Genomic DNA, 13,236 nt, shown 5'->3' with positions numbered 1-13,236 from the left:
AGTTTATTGATGATTAATGCAATCATTTTGTTGTAAATAATCACGAGTTAACCCGTTAATTTTGACAGTCTTAAAAATCATTTCATGAACAATGCAAGTAGTAGCCGATATGTATTTATTGATATGTTTTTTTGAAAGATGATTTTGTATTAGGATGTTTGACATGTTTTTGTGTTGTCAATTCAAAGCTAACCTCATGTTTTACTTGTTTTGTCTTGTTTTGTGAAGATGAGGAGGCACGCGTTGATACCGCTATGTGCCCTACTGGGTGTCCTGTTCGCACTACCAACCCTTGACGCTCAGGCAGGTAAGTTCACCTGAATAATATCAGTTACATTATACAGGTGACATAAGTTGTTATAGCACATATCATATACACAGTTTTCATTCATGTTTAGTGGAGTTTCTTCTAACATAATAAAATAATGTGATTTTTTTAAAGGAGTACCACGCCCAATAGATCCTTTTAGCCAACAAATGGTAAAAGCTAATTTATAGATTTGCTCTTATTAGACAATTCCACATTTGTTTGTGTCACACACATACAATACAATTTTTGTGTCTGTAGTCTTGAAGTTTATGCTCATAGAAACTGAAGTATGGGACAGACACATATTTTGTACTGTGTCATACAAGCAGTGGAGCAGGTTGGGTGGAGGGATTTAAAAGTAAAAAACTTAAATCCTGAAAAAAAGAGTTTAACTTTATGAGCAGCCCAACAATGCAGGTGGTGCTCACTCACGTCTAAGCTCATGCTGTGTCTTAATTGGTGCACTTGGGTTACTTACGCTTAGACTTTTTTAGAACATAAGTGTGTTTTACTTGGGTACTTACACTTAAGACTTTTGAGAACATAAACATGTTGTATTTGGTTATAAAATAGCGTACTATTACTAGTACAATTAGTGGGCGTGTTGCATGTGATTTACTATCACTGCGTGTGCAATTGATAGGTCGTGCAGACCGCCTTAGTTATATGAGGATTTTGCATGTACTATACAGGGCATCACCAGGGAGACACTTTAATTTACAGCACATTCATGTTATCATGCTCTTACCTGTGGAGTTTTGCTATGTTTTCAAAAAAGCAGGAGACATGTATGTACCTCTTTTTATGGGCATTTTCACAGCAGTCGAGCAGTGCATCTACATTGACACCTCTTTTTTTCTTACCGCTAAAGGTGCATGAGAGGAAGGCTGCGCTATTGTGTTCACATTGTAGAAAATGCATACTTCAAGAGGTTTTTATCATACAGGATATATGTTAATAAGATATAGTCTATGTTAAAAAACAAACATCACTAAACAAACATTATATCCTGCGTGGGGCGGCCTGGCTCGGTTGGTAGAGCGACCATGCCGGAACTTGAGGGTTCGAGGTTTGATTCCGCCTTCCGCCATCCCAGTCACGGCCGTTGTGTCCTTGGGCAAGACACTTTACCCACATGCTCCCAGTGCCACCCACAGTGGTTTAAATGTAGCTCAAAGATGTAGATAATGGGTTTCCCTATGTAAAGCGCTTTGGGTCACTAGAGAAAAAATGCTATATAAATATAATTCAATTCACTTCACTAAATGACACTAAAACACATAATTTGAATTTGTTTTAATCAGCCCCTTAAGTCATCGAGCAGCTATACAATTATAAAATTATGTTGCTGAATGGAAGATGTGTCGAATATTTTTTATTTCTGGCACATGTAGGACAGAAGAATCTTTGTCCATCATCTGTCATTGCAGCATGAGCACTCCTCTCTTAAAGCCGTGTGTGGAACTGGGTCAATTTGCTCATCCTAATCAAATGTGCTAAATAAAACGCAAAATAGTACTCCCAAAACAGTGATGAGTGTTGATAAATCACATTGCGCGTGCTGTATAATAAATATGAGCAGAATAAGGCGTGCAGTCCATTTTGCATCACTGTCTTCATGAATACAGTATGCACAATATATATTGACATCAAAACACCCACATTACTGGGAGTAGAAGATGCTAATATAATTATTTAGCACGTGCAATGTGATTTATCAACATTCATTGTCGTTTCTCGAGCACTATATTGCGATTTATTTAGCATGTGTGAGAAGGACGAGCAAACTGACAGTTACACACACGGCTGCAGGATCAGTGCTCGCACTGAACAGACAGAATCCCCTGTCCTATATATGTGTGTCAAAATTTTGGACTGTCAAAAATAAAAACATATTAGACTTATCACCTATTCAGCAACGTCATTTTATAATTATATTTTCAATTAGTGCACTTTCAGTGGTAAAAAAATATATGTATTAAAAAGGTAGGAGCATGATAACATGAATGTGCATTAAATGAGAGTGTCTCCGTGGTGATGCCCCTTATAGTACACGCAAAATCCTCATTAAAAAGACAGTCTGCACCACTTTACAGATTGCACACGCTGTTTAGCACGAGGTATTTTGATTTTAGTAAATCAAGCAGACCCTTAGTCTTTTGAGTACAGGTGTGTTGTACATAATGTACAGTACTACACTGTCAAAGTTCCTAAACTCAAGCAATAAGTACACAGCGTAAACAGTAAAGATTTTGGAGTATAAGTACGGAAGAGCAAACCTTGAAACACAGCCTAAGTCTTATTGTGACGGGGTCACCCAGATAGGCTTGGAATTTCTGATCTACACAGCTAAGCGACCAAAGGATTGGTCCAGAAGGGATGTTGCTAACAGGTGGAAAGGAGCAGCTCAGGTGGTGGATTAGTGTTTGCAGGCGGCATTCAGGATTGCTCTGGACTAAGAGCGAAGACATTGCTGGCCGTTCTCCTCAAATTGTTCAGGGTAGCTCCTTGCTGATTTCATCTAAGATGGAGGGGCGTGGATTTGGGTATGCAGCCCAGTGACAGTCAGGGGTTTGCTCCAATGTCAATTGTGCCCCCCTGTGGCTGGAGGAGGATCTGGAAATAAAATGGGACGAGCATCAAAGCTACTACTAATGTGTCAACATGTGCTGGAAGATGCTGTATTACATGTTAACATGACCTATTTTTGTGATTAACTTATACTACCATTACTTCTTATCAGCAAAATTAACATTATTGTATCACATATGACCTGGTATTAATACAACACTTACTGTAGTTGCATGTGATTAAAAGCCACTTCCCACCTTTATTAATAAAATATCTACTGGCTTATATTTTTTCCTCTTTTCCCAAGAAATCTGGTACTTATTTCTAGGGATGATGTTCGAAAACCGGTTCTCCCGAAGCTTCGATAAGAAAAGAACCGATTCCATGTATTCGAATCCCTTTTTGAGAACCGGTTCCCGTTATCGAAGCCACTATACTGTATTTTCGTGACCATAGGGCGCACCGTATTAAAAGGCGCTGTGTCAGTTACAGGTGCTATTTCTGTATTTAACGCATAAATAAGGCGCAGCGTATTTTTGGGCACAGGCATGGTTAAACATATACTAGCTTAAAACATACGCTAGCATGCATGGACGCTGTTTAAAAAAGGCATCAGGAGCAAAGCTGAGTTCGGTTGTACTTTATTGAAGTATTTATCAATGTACTCACATAATTTTTGATCAATCCTCATCCACAAATCCATCAAAGTCCTCATCTTCTGTGTTCGAAATGAACAGCTGGACAAGTTCTCCATCAAACACGCCAGATTCTCTCTCGTCATTTTCAAAGTCAGTCTGATTGCCGTGGGGCTCCTCGGAAAAGATGCCGGCTTTTGCGAAAGATGCCGGCTTTTGCGAAAGCTCGAATATGTGATAAATGCTACATATGACAAAACGTGTTGCATTCATCAATCAATCAATCAATCAATGTTTATTTATATAGCCCTAAATCACAAGTGTCTCAAAGGGCTGCACAAGCCACAACGACATCCTCGGTACAGAGCCCACATAAGGGCAAGGAAAAACTCACCCCAGTGGGACGTCGATGTGAATGACTATGAGAAACCTTGGAGAGGACCGCATATGTGGGTAACCCCCCCCCCCCCCCCCCCCCCCTCTAGGGGAGACCGAATGCAATGGATGTCGAGTGGGTCTGACATAATATTGTGAGAGTCCAGTCCATAGTGGATCCAACATAATAGTAAGAGTCCAGTCCATAGTGGGGCCAGCAGGACACCATCCCGAGCGGAGACGAGTCAGCAGCGCAGAGATGTTCCCAACCGATGCACAGGCGAGCTATTACAGTATATAAACTATTCATGAGTTTACAAGCTGATAAGCACAACTTTAAAAGACAGTAAGTTACTTACATTTCAATTAATTATAACTTTGATGAGAAAACACTGCCATTTTACCAGAAAAATTACAATAATGTATTTGTAATTTTACATGATAAAGTAGCAATGTGCTGTAGAAGATGAAATTCGTAATATCGTGGACAATTTGGATTGGACAATAGCCTACTAGCAGGTTTCAGTTTTTTGTATTCGTTTTAAAAATCTTTCAAGCTTATTTCACAAAAGATAAGCAATTGTACTGTCCTCAAAGTGAACCAAAATGTCACCTTTAAAATGTGTTTATTTTGTTACACCTCCAGTAATTACTCATACCCCAAAATGGTCTTTAGAATGTTCCCCTCAGAGTGAATCATTGTTCTTTTAACAATTGCTAACCAACTACTACTTATGTGTCTTGCACATGTTTGTGTCCATCACCATGTCTCACGTTCTAGGAATGTTTTGTATTTGAAACAGTGATGAATCCACCTGGTCTCATCCTTTACCTGCTGAAGAAGTCATTTTGTATTTTGTAAATAGTGCACTTAGGTAATATATTGGAAATAATAAAAGTAAGAATACAATCTTCAGCACACAAAGAATGAGCCAAAGAGTCATGACTGGTCACTTTATCTGAAGTCTGTAACACGAGTCTGCAATGGATGGCTGACACCATGGACTTTGTACAAGAACCACCCAAAAGAAAACAAAACCTTTAAAAGGTGACTGACATCAAAAAAAAGATATATATTTAGCTACGCTCTGATAACTATTCCCTAGAGAGCATTGTACATGAATAGTTTTAAAAATAAGCATTCAGTTTGCTCTAAACATTTTTTTTTTACTAATTGAAGAATCCTCTATTAATCAGCAAGTTATCATGAAACACACAAATGAGTCCTGTAATTTTAAGAAAGCACTGGCGTTAAAATTATTCTGGGAAAAGTGAGGGAGCAGCCCAGAATTCCAAGGAAGGATCTGCTTCAAGATGTCATTATTAGCTAGAATGTACAATAAAGAAACATTTGAAAATAAATCAAACCTGGAGGTATCTGTTTTTGCAATAATGTAAAATGATTATTAGGTGGAAAGCAAGGTAATTGTGGTTCTTGAGCAAACGTTTCGTGGTTCAGCTGACATGCAGTATGATGTTTTTTGCAAGGTTGTTGATTTGTTCACATTGAATGTGTGTTGATGTTCTTTACTACTGCACCAGTCTTTCCCTTTGTCCACTGTTAACACTTTCACAAGTTCCATTTTGTTCTGTTTGTCTCCTTCTCTCTCCCCTTAAAGCACAAGATTCCGCAGACCTTGTACTCTTAATTGATGGATCGCAGCACGTTGGAGCAGCAAACTTCCCATTTGTGCGTGATTTGGCTTTGAGAATCATTGAGGGCCTCGATGTGGGCAGGGAAGCTGTTCGGGTGGCCTTAGCCCTGTACCATAACAACCCTGAGATAAAGTTCTATCTGAATAGCCATGAGAGCAAAGCATCAGTCCTGGAGGCTGTAAAGGAACTTGCATACTCAGGTGGTGATGAATCTAACCTGGGCCTTGCTTTGGAGGAAGTAGCCCAGAGCCTTTTAAGCCAATCAGCTGGTGGCAGGGCAGAGGAGGGTGTACCCCAGATGCTAGTTGTTATCAGTGCTGGGCTGGCCACTGACGATACTGGTGCTGGTGACCGGGCCCTTAAGAGGGCTGGAGTTATCACATTTGGGCTGGCCATCGGTGATACCGCCACCACAGACTTGGAAGCGGTTGCTACCGATAGAGCATTTGTCCTGTCGGCCCCTGATTTCAGAGCAGTGGCGAGCATGGGCGACCAGCTTTCGCCGTTCATTAATGGCGTGCTCCAACGCAGCATTATAGTACAGCATGAAATCACAGAAGGTATGTAATATTTCTGTAAGTGTAAGCGAGGAATTGTTTTTAAAGAAAAACTGCACATTTCTGTGGAATTTTGCCAATCATCCACAATTCTAATGTTAGACAAGAACACATATGTCTTTTGTTTTTATGTGCGTTATAAATAGGGAAAGACTACTAGTAATAGGTGGCTAACAACGCAGGGAATTGAGTTTCATTGATCTCGCCTATAAATCCTTACTGTGACCTGCATATTACCAAGCTACAGTGACATTTTTATTATAAGAGCTAACACCGATGAACTACTTTTCTCGGGTAGTGACAGCACCTTGCTCCTCACTCACAGTACAATGCAATAGGACAACAATATGTACTGACTGAGAAACAACAACAATCATATAACAACTACGAATAGACAACCAAGTGATCTGTGCCATTTAATGATTTGTTTGTATACGGCTAGATGGACACAAACACTGTGTGCTCCATGTATTTCAATCAATATCATGGTGACCTACTCTATGGACAGTTGACTTGGGGCGTCCTTGCAGTTGATTTTGGCTACGACTGCAGGGTTTATTAGCGCAAAGAATTTAGCGATTTTGTGATGCGTTCTCTTGAAGCAGTGTCCTCCTGGTCAGATGCACAAAGCCTTTTCAACCGATGGAACATTGTGTCCAGTGGAAGTACTCCATTTCAGTCGGCATGGCAGGGCAAACTGTATGATTACACCACCAAACCATGCCGGTGTCCTGCCAGACATATAAATTCCCAACATAATTTGTATGCCCGCTGCACTCCTGATTTTCTCGGCATTCATCTGCTCCGACGTTTCTCCTTCTCTTCTTGCCCGCTCATCCTCCGTATATTCAGGCTCAAAAAGATAAGGTTCTGGATTCTCATTCCTCCCAAAATAGTTGTAAATAGTTGTAGTCGTCAGCTCTCACGATGGATGCCATGATGAGCAGTAGCAAACAGAAAGCGCTGACTTTGCTGTTGTTGATGGAAGTAGCGTTCATTGCTATGTGCGCTGTGGAATCAATGCACCTGGGAGAGAATTCCCGAAAATGCTGAAATTGAGCTAAATATTATAAATACAGCTCTCCAATTCGCTAAACACTCTCAATAAATCCACGGTGATGTGGGACGGTTTAGTAAGTATAAACAGTTTTAGTTATACTGTAAAACTTACAAACGTTGCTTGAAGGTATGAATTAGGAATCCATAAGAATTGAAAGGCTGTGGATGGCTCGAAGACTGAAGGGCACTTTACTTCCTGTTGAAAGCACTAGCTGGACTGAGCAAACTCGTCCAAAAGATGGCGCCATAGCACAAACAATAAAACACATTCTCAGTGTATATGCTTGTTTTTTTTAACTCTTTATTATGGCCATCAGCGAAGAAAAGTCGATAAATTAGCCGCACTGTGTTATAAGCTGCAGGGTCCAAAGGCTTGGAAAAAAGTAGCAGTTTATAGTCCTGAATTTACGGTACATACTTACAACATGTATACAAACCTTGTTGGAAGTTATTTATTGTTTTAAAGGGCTTTATATGCGAAATAGATGAATCCCTATTACTTGCATTGTTAGCCTCCTTGAGCTAACAGAATCGAAATTTACAGAAAAGGTAAAGATGTGAGTTCATATATCACATAAGGATTGTGGATGATGGGCAAAATCAAATAAAAAGTTGAGTTTTCCTTTAAGAAGAGATGTAAAAATAAATCCTATTTTAGAAATCCTGTGACTTAACATTTTTTAAAATAATCACAAGCTTGAATTTTGATACAGTATCTTTGAATGAAGCGATCCCGCCGGAAGGTCTGTGATTACAGCTAAGATAGTTATCATTCTTGTTCTGTCAGTGACGGACATCATGGCTGATGAGGCGCATGCCCTCTTCAGGTGCTACTTATGACGTTACTCGGCAGATTATTGTCCGCTTAGCAAGAATAATGACGTCACACACTTACATTCTAGACATTACACAGGCTGTAATATAACAGGTGTGTGATACTGCACATTTTGGTATGGCTTTTCAATACAGTGCCAGTATTGCAGATACAGTATTCTTTCATAATCTGATAAATATTGTCATTCACATAACTTTTCAAGATCATTGAAACATTTTTTGATTTTGCTTTAGTGTATTGATCATGATTATAATCAATAAAACAAAGATTTTACGCTAAAACAATTTTTTTTTAATATATGTATTTGTGAACAATGAAACAATACATACTGGAAATACAACTATATGCAACTAACATTGGACGCACGAGGTGGTCACACAATGTACATGCCATGTACAGGTTTAGCCATGACTTTGAGCAAACGATTAACTCAGCATTGTTTGGCACCGTGATAAGAATAAGGTACACATATGAACACTAACCGCACCCCACTAAAGTGCACACCAAGTAACCTTTTTTTGGTCCACACCCCACTATTAGTTGCAAGGTGTGAGCATTCTGATTGGGTGACCTAAAGAAATTATTTATTTTCTCCGAGAATTGTAAAGAAAAAACATCGACCAACTGTAGGTGGGGCTTTATATAATAGAAACGATTAAATAAAAGGATACAAAAGAGGTTTTCCATGACTTGAGCATCTAAGTTAACTTAACTTTATATAGGCTGAGTATCACTCACTTCATTTACATGCCCTATAAATAATTTGTTCAAAGCAGCATTTTAAAAAACATGTAAACATCTTAATTGGATGGGTTTGACCTTTTAATGGTGGGAGTAACAGGTAAACTACGTGATTGTAAAAGCACATTGATGTTGCATGCATACATTTGGATGATCAACATTGTGTTTGCTAGCATACACCAGCCTCAATGGAGGACTATTGATGCAACATTACCATTACTTTCACAAAACAACAACACCAAGCATGTTTACACCAACAAGAAATAAATGAAACACAAACAAGAGACAAGAGAAACCTGCGCAAGACACTCATTAAACCTGCACCAGGAAATTAAAATTGTTTAGCTGAAAAAATACCTGTTTATTAAGTGTCCAAACTTTCTAGAAAAAAAACCAAACACTTTTAACATTTGACATGATGCCAGAACCCATCCCTGTTGTGTAGAACTATATCAAAAGATAACTTCTTATGTGTGTTAAAATATAATGGAAACGATAGGTGTGTATTTTGTAAGTCAGTAATAAATAAATGACAACAATAATGTTGATAGATAACAAAAAATATTGTTGTCTCTCATTACCTTAAATACAGTAAATTAAATAGATAATAAGTGAGTATAACACAAGACTATAACACTGGTCTGCTTAATAAAGGTAAGAATGGAATTTCAGTATACAACATTTTACACAAGCTCATCGACCTGTCATCCAGCTATCAAAATAAGTTACTGTGTAATAGAAAGATTGATTTGAAGTAGTCAGCCGAAGCAAAACATCACTATGCTGATTTATTTTTTTCAATGTTTCTTTGATCACTATAAACACAAGAACCAAACCACTTAACACATTAAAGTTGTATAAAGCTGTGTACAGTAAAACTTTGTTCATTGCTGTTAATTGGTTTTGGGACTGTCCACAAAGTAAGAATTACTCATTATAAATTAAAAATGTTTATAACTGCAGCATAAAAAACAGTTTGCGACCATCAAAACATGTTTTATTTTACATTTAGACAACAGTCTATACAGTACATGAAATAACACGCACATAGGCACCTTTACAATCTTTTAATCCAATATAGTAATGTTGCCTGAGGCTGACCAGTAAGTGGTCATTACACTGAACAGTGTGCTCTGATTGGTTTGGTGATTGGTTGTAGTGACCTATACCACTGTAGTATTGATACATTTAGTTCATTTAACCATGTTTATGCATGAAAATGTTACGTAAATTTTTTTATTTTTTTAATTATTTTTTTCAAATTCATGCTTGAGTGAAACTGCAAACTTTGAAGCGCAATGTGGCACGGAAGGTCTGTAATCTATGGACAGCTATTAGCATTTAGCATCTTCTTTCTCTACCCATAAAACTAAGCAAGCTGAAATGACCGAGATCGTCCCCTCACCCCTAGTGTTCAGGAGGCTTGCAGCATTTTTCCAACGGTGGACTAGAGATAGTGCATGTAAACTACTGCACACAGAAGTGTGTCGAATAGAGAGTGTTTTACTGCATGGAAATATACAGTCAGTCATATTTTTACAACTGCATGATTATGTACACTGTTTCCTCTCATGTATTTCTCTTTTCTTGTCAGCCTTGGCCATTGGAAAAAGAGACATCATTTTCCTCCTTGATAGTACAATGGGTGCAACCGTGATCAACTCTGTGCGTGAGTTCATCAAGCGCTTTGTTGACACCATGCCCATTGGCCCAAATGATGTTCAAGTGGGTTTGGCTCAATTCAGCAATTCTGCTCGACTTGAGATGGACCTCAACTCCTATGGATCCAGGGAGGACTTAACAGCTGCTTTGGGTAAAATCAAACCTAGGCCAGGACAGGCAGTCAACATTGGGGCAGCCTTGGACTTTGTGAGGACAAACATGCTCCGTCCTGAGAAGGGCAGTCGCCTGCAACAAGGCGTACCACAGCTTTTGCTCTTAATGACCAGTAAAAAGTCCAGTGACAGTGTGGAACAACCAGCAAGGGCTCTGCAGCAAATGGGTGTGCTAACTTTGGCTGCAGGCTCCAAGGCAGCTGATGAGGAAGAGCTAAAGCAAATTGCCTTCAGTGACAGGGCTGTGTTCACGCTGAGGGACTTCCGTATCCTGCTTCGTAATCCAAAGGCAATCATTGATGCTCTCTCCACCCTCGCTGGGGTTGTGGTGACAGAAGTTCCCACTGAGCCAGGTAACTCATTGTTTCCTGAATACGTCTAAATGCTTTTTGTGCACGTTGCTGTATTGTTGTTTTCATGTATCAGTTTAAATTTGCACAGTGAGGTCTAAGGTCAAACACAATCCATTTAGTGAGGGTGGTTGACCTTTTTCATTTTGCTGCTAAATATTTTTTTCAAACTGCTATCTAGATTCACATTAGCATGCCATATAATTTTTTTTTATCATTACAATGCACCCCAATGCAGAGACAGACAAGTGGTGAATAAAACCTGGTTTAATAAAGAAAAGTGCATTTGGGAAAGAATACACAGAACGCAGCACTACAAAAATGGGGTGAAGCCACTATAAAAAGTACAATGACCGATGAGCCTATAAGTGATGACCTCAGACTGCAGCTAAGCAAGTGGAAAACGTACTTAGCAGGCGGGAACTTTGAGAATTGTAACAAAGTTAACTGTGAAACTTCTTTGGCCACACAGGACGGCTCAATTTTGCACTGATTGTAAAAAAAAAAAAATATTATTATTATATTATTATTTTAGTTCAAAGTTAAAAATTAATACAGACTTAGTGTGAACAAAATATTTTTTCTGAAAAAAATAAAATGCAAAATTTGGGTAACCAAAAATACACACATTGCAAATGATGCAGTGCCAAAACATCATGGCAGCTTCTTTAATTATTGACCTTATTTGGTTAAAATGTGTGTACATTGTATTTAACTGTTTTGGACACCATTTTGAGATTTTTTTGAAAGAAAGGACTTTATCGATTACTGCTCCTATTAATCAAAAGTAAACATATATAAGTACCTTTACCAGATTTAGTTGTTGACCTCCAAATTTACATTTGACTGGGTAATATTTGTGTTTTTTTTCTCTGTGTATTTTCTTTGCTACTGTTCAAATATGTGTAAAATATGTTAATTTGTGCTGACGTATGGTTAAAAGTGAAAACAGGATTTTTAACCTAACTGGGTGTGATGTTTTTGCTTTTCCACAGTTGTTGAGATAACTACGGTGCAGGATTCAATGGTGCGTCGAGACATTGTCTTCTTAGTGGACGGCTCAAACTACATTGGCAGCAATAACTTTCCATATGTTCGAGACTTCATGATCAATGTGGTCAATCAACTTGATGTGCGCCCTGACAGAGTCCAAATTGGCCTCCTGCAGTTTGCTGAGCAACCCAAAATTGAGTTTTATCTTAACAGCTTCCGCAACAGACAAGATGTTGTGAACAGGATCTCTCAACTCAGACTGACTGGAGGCTCAGTTTTGAACACGGGTGCGGCCATGGATTATGCCCTCTCCAACATGTTCCAGACATCAACAGGGTCACGCAGGAGGCAAAGAGTCCAGCAGGTTTTGGTCCTTATCACAGGGGGTCCAACCCAGGATGAAATAAAAAGTGTAGCTGATAAACTGGCTTTGGGGGGTGTTTTGACCTTTGTGGTCAGTTCTGGGCAAGCAGAACAGGACTCGCTTAGAAGAGTTGCTTTTGTTCCAGAGTTGGCTTATCATGAATCAAGCTTCTCTTATTTACCAGCTGTGGCTGAACAAATCATGCCAAAGCTGATAACAGTTGTTGGTGATACAGATATATCAACAGTCCCTGAACAACCTGGTGAGTTTCTGTTTCTTTTTCACACATGTTTAAGTACTTTGATTGTGATCCCAAAAAAAGTCAAAAGGGCTTTGTTTTTGTTTTGTTTTCCACAGTGGTTGCTGGATCTGAAAGGGATGTTGCCTTCCTTATTGATGGAACTGACTATGTTCGACAAGATTTTGCTTACATCCGGGATTTTATCCTCAAAGTAATTGAACCACTTGACATTGGGAATGACAAAGTGAGAATTTCAGTGGTTCAGCACAGCGAGAGGCCAACACCAATTTTTTACCTTAATACTCACCAAACCAAAGACGAGGTTTTGAGAGCAGTCAGCGGAATGTCCCTGGCTGGAGGACGTAGTCTCAACACAGGTTCAGCTTTAAAATTCATGAAGGACACTATTTTGTCTGAGAGGTATGGTAGTAGGAGGGCGCAGAGTGTCCCACAGTTTTTGATAGTTTTGACTGGAAGCCGATCAAGGGATAACGTGAAGGAACCTGCCGGTGAACTAAAGACTGAGGGAGTTGTGCCATTTGGTGTTGGTGTCAAGGATGCAGACCACAAGCAAATTGAGGACATTTCACACAACCCATCGTTCGCTTTCAGAGTGAAGGAATTCAGTGAACTCAGTACTGTACCACAAAAACTCAATACCTACGTGAGCCTTCCGAGGGTACAGCTCGACAACGTCCTACAACAAGGTAAAAA

The 13,236-nt window shown here is 39.1% G+C and overlaps 1 protein-coding gene across 3 annotated transcripts in view; it reads left to right on the top strand.

Moving 5' to 3' along the window:
• LOC133574275 (collagen alpha-3(VI) chain-like) overlaps nucleotides 1-13,236 on the top strand; it is a 136,977-nt gene that overhangs the window by 20,504 nt on the left and 103,237 nt on the right. For 2 of the 3 annotated variants that reach the window (XM_061926379.1, XM_061926378.1), the window contains exons 2-6: nucleotides 229-307; nucleotides 5,511-6,107; nucleotides 10,334-10,927; nucleotides 11,920-12,543; nucleotides 12,639-13,229. In XM_061926379.1, the coding sequence (XP_061782363.1) occupies nucleotides 229-307; nucleotides 5,511-6,107; nucleotides 10,334-10,927; nucleotides 11,920-12,543; nucleotides 12,639-13,229 (2,485 nt within the window). The remainder of the gene's footprint in view (nucleotides 1-228; nucleotides 308-5,510; nucleotides 6,108-10,333; nucleotides 10,928-11,919; nucleotides 12,544-12,638; nucleotides 13,230-13,236) is intronic. The other variant, XM_061926380.1, reaches the window with a different exon arrangement.

Source organism: Nerophis lumbriciformis, linkage group LG31 (assembly GCF_033978685.3).
Source record: "Nerophis lumbriciformis linkage group LG31, RoL_Nlum_v2.1, whole genome shotgun sequence".
NCBI lineage: Eukaryota > Metazoa > Chordata > Actinopteri > Syngnathiformes > Syngnathidae > Nerophis > Nerophis lumbriciformis.
Note: the sequence above shows the minus strand (reverse complement) of the source record. Positions and strands in the feature narration are given on the sequence as shown.